The following is a 1,526-nucleotide window of genomic DNA, read 5'->3' as shown; positions in this document are numbered from 1 at the left end:
TCCAGAATGAAGATCCTAAAGAGGTGCAAGAGGAAGATAAAGAAAAACCACAATCGCTAACAGTCGACGCAACTCGTCGAGTTCGAGACATGAACTCAACGAGTCCACGGTCTAAACAGAAAGTTAGTCCTCCCGTTAAACCGTATCAAACTCCAATTCCATTTCCAGGTCGAGCTAGACAAGAGAAGTAGAATGAAGAATATCAAAAGTTCCTAGAGCACCTCAAATCCATTCAAATTAACATTCCCTTTATTAAGGCAGTTGCACAAATGCCTAAGTACGCCAAGTTCTTAAAGGAGATTTTTACAAAGAGGAAGAAGATGGAAGAGGTGTCAAAGGTAGTTCTTAATGAAAATTGTTCAGCTGCAATGTTGAACAAATTACCAAAGAAGATGGGTGACCCGAGTAGTTTGACCTTGCCATGCAAATTCGGGAACTTAGCTACTAGTTATGCGTTGGATGATTCAGGGGAAAGCATAAACCTTATGCCATATTCCTTCTTTAAGAAGTTGGACCTGCCGGAGCCAAGACCGATTCGAATGGCAATCCGTCTAGCGAACAAAACGGTGCCATTTCCAAGGGAAAATGTGAGGATCTATTGATGAATGTTGACAAGTTCGTATTTCCTACAAATTTCATAGTGCTACATACGGAAGAGGACCATCAAGTGTCGATCATTCTCGGAAGACCCTTCCTAAACACCGCAAGCTTCATAGCGGACATAAGGGAATCCAAGCTTACCCTTCGAGTGGTAGAAGAGTCAATTACATTTGGAGTCGATCTTGCCATGAAGCATTCAAAGTATAGTGATGACACGACATCCTCGGTGGACATTCTAGAAGAACTAATGGAAGAATGGAAAGAAGACAAGTCAAGCGTATCCACCATTGCCTTTGAAGACAACTTTGATGTTGAAAAAGACCTAAAGGAGATAGAAAGACTGCTTGAAGAAGCTGAATACAAAGAATTAATCAGAAGTGCTGAAAAGTCAAGTCGACGATTTAAGAGGCCAACTCGGCGAGTTGGGGCGAAAAAAACGCGATTAGACGGGCAATTTGGCCTTGACTCGATAATTTCCCTCTCTGGACTCGATGTGTTTAGTGTACAAAGCAGGAATTTAGAGCTGAAAACTTTATCTGAAGATTTAGAATATGCATTTATTGAATAAGGTGAACAAAAACCCGTGATTATAGCTTCTGACCTCACCAAATCTGAAAAGGAAGAGCTAGTACAAGTCTTGAACAATAGAAAGAATGCCATTGCGTGGAAAATCACTGATATTAAAGGAATAAGCCCTTCTTATTTCTACCATAAGATAAATCTTGAAGAAGGTGCAAAGCCGGTTGTGCAACATCAAAGGCGTCTAAACCCGAACATGCAAAAGGTGGTAAAAAAGGAGGTTGTCAAGCTCTTCGATGCCGGGATCATATATTCGATTTCCGATAGTCTATGGGTTAGTCTTGTTCAAGTAGTGCCAAAGAAAGGTGGGATGAAGGTCGTGACGAACGAGAAGAACGAGCTCATAC

General features: G+C 41.3%; 1 protein-coding gene across 1 annotated transcript; it reads left to right on the top strand.

Annotated features, from left to right (window-relative positions):
- The first annotated feature begins 269 nt into the window (after positions 1-269).
- On the top strand, positions 270-602 carry LOC145130827 (uncharacterized). Its single transcript, XM_079065587.1, has one exon. It carries the CDS (start codon positions 270-272, stop codon positions 600-602), a length of 333 nt encoding a protein of 110 aa, XP_078921713.1.
- The last annotated feature ends 924 nt before the right edge of the window (positions 603-1,526 follow it).

This window comes from Lactuca virosa, chromosome 1 (genome assembly GCF_052849685.1).
Source record: "Lactuca virosa cultivar CGN04683 chromosome 1, Lactuca_virosa_CGN04683_v6, whole genome shotgun sequence".
In the NCBI taxonomy this organism is placed as follows: domain Eukaryota; kingdom Viridiplantae; phylum Streptophyta; class Magnoliopsida; order Asterales; family Asteraceae; genus Lactuca; species Lactuca virosa.
Note: the sequence above shows the minus strand (reverse complement) of the source record. Positions and strands in the feature narration are given on the sequence as shown.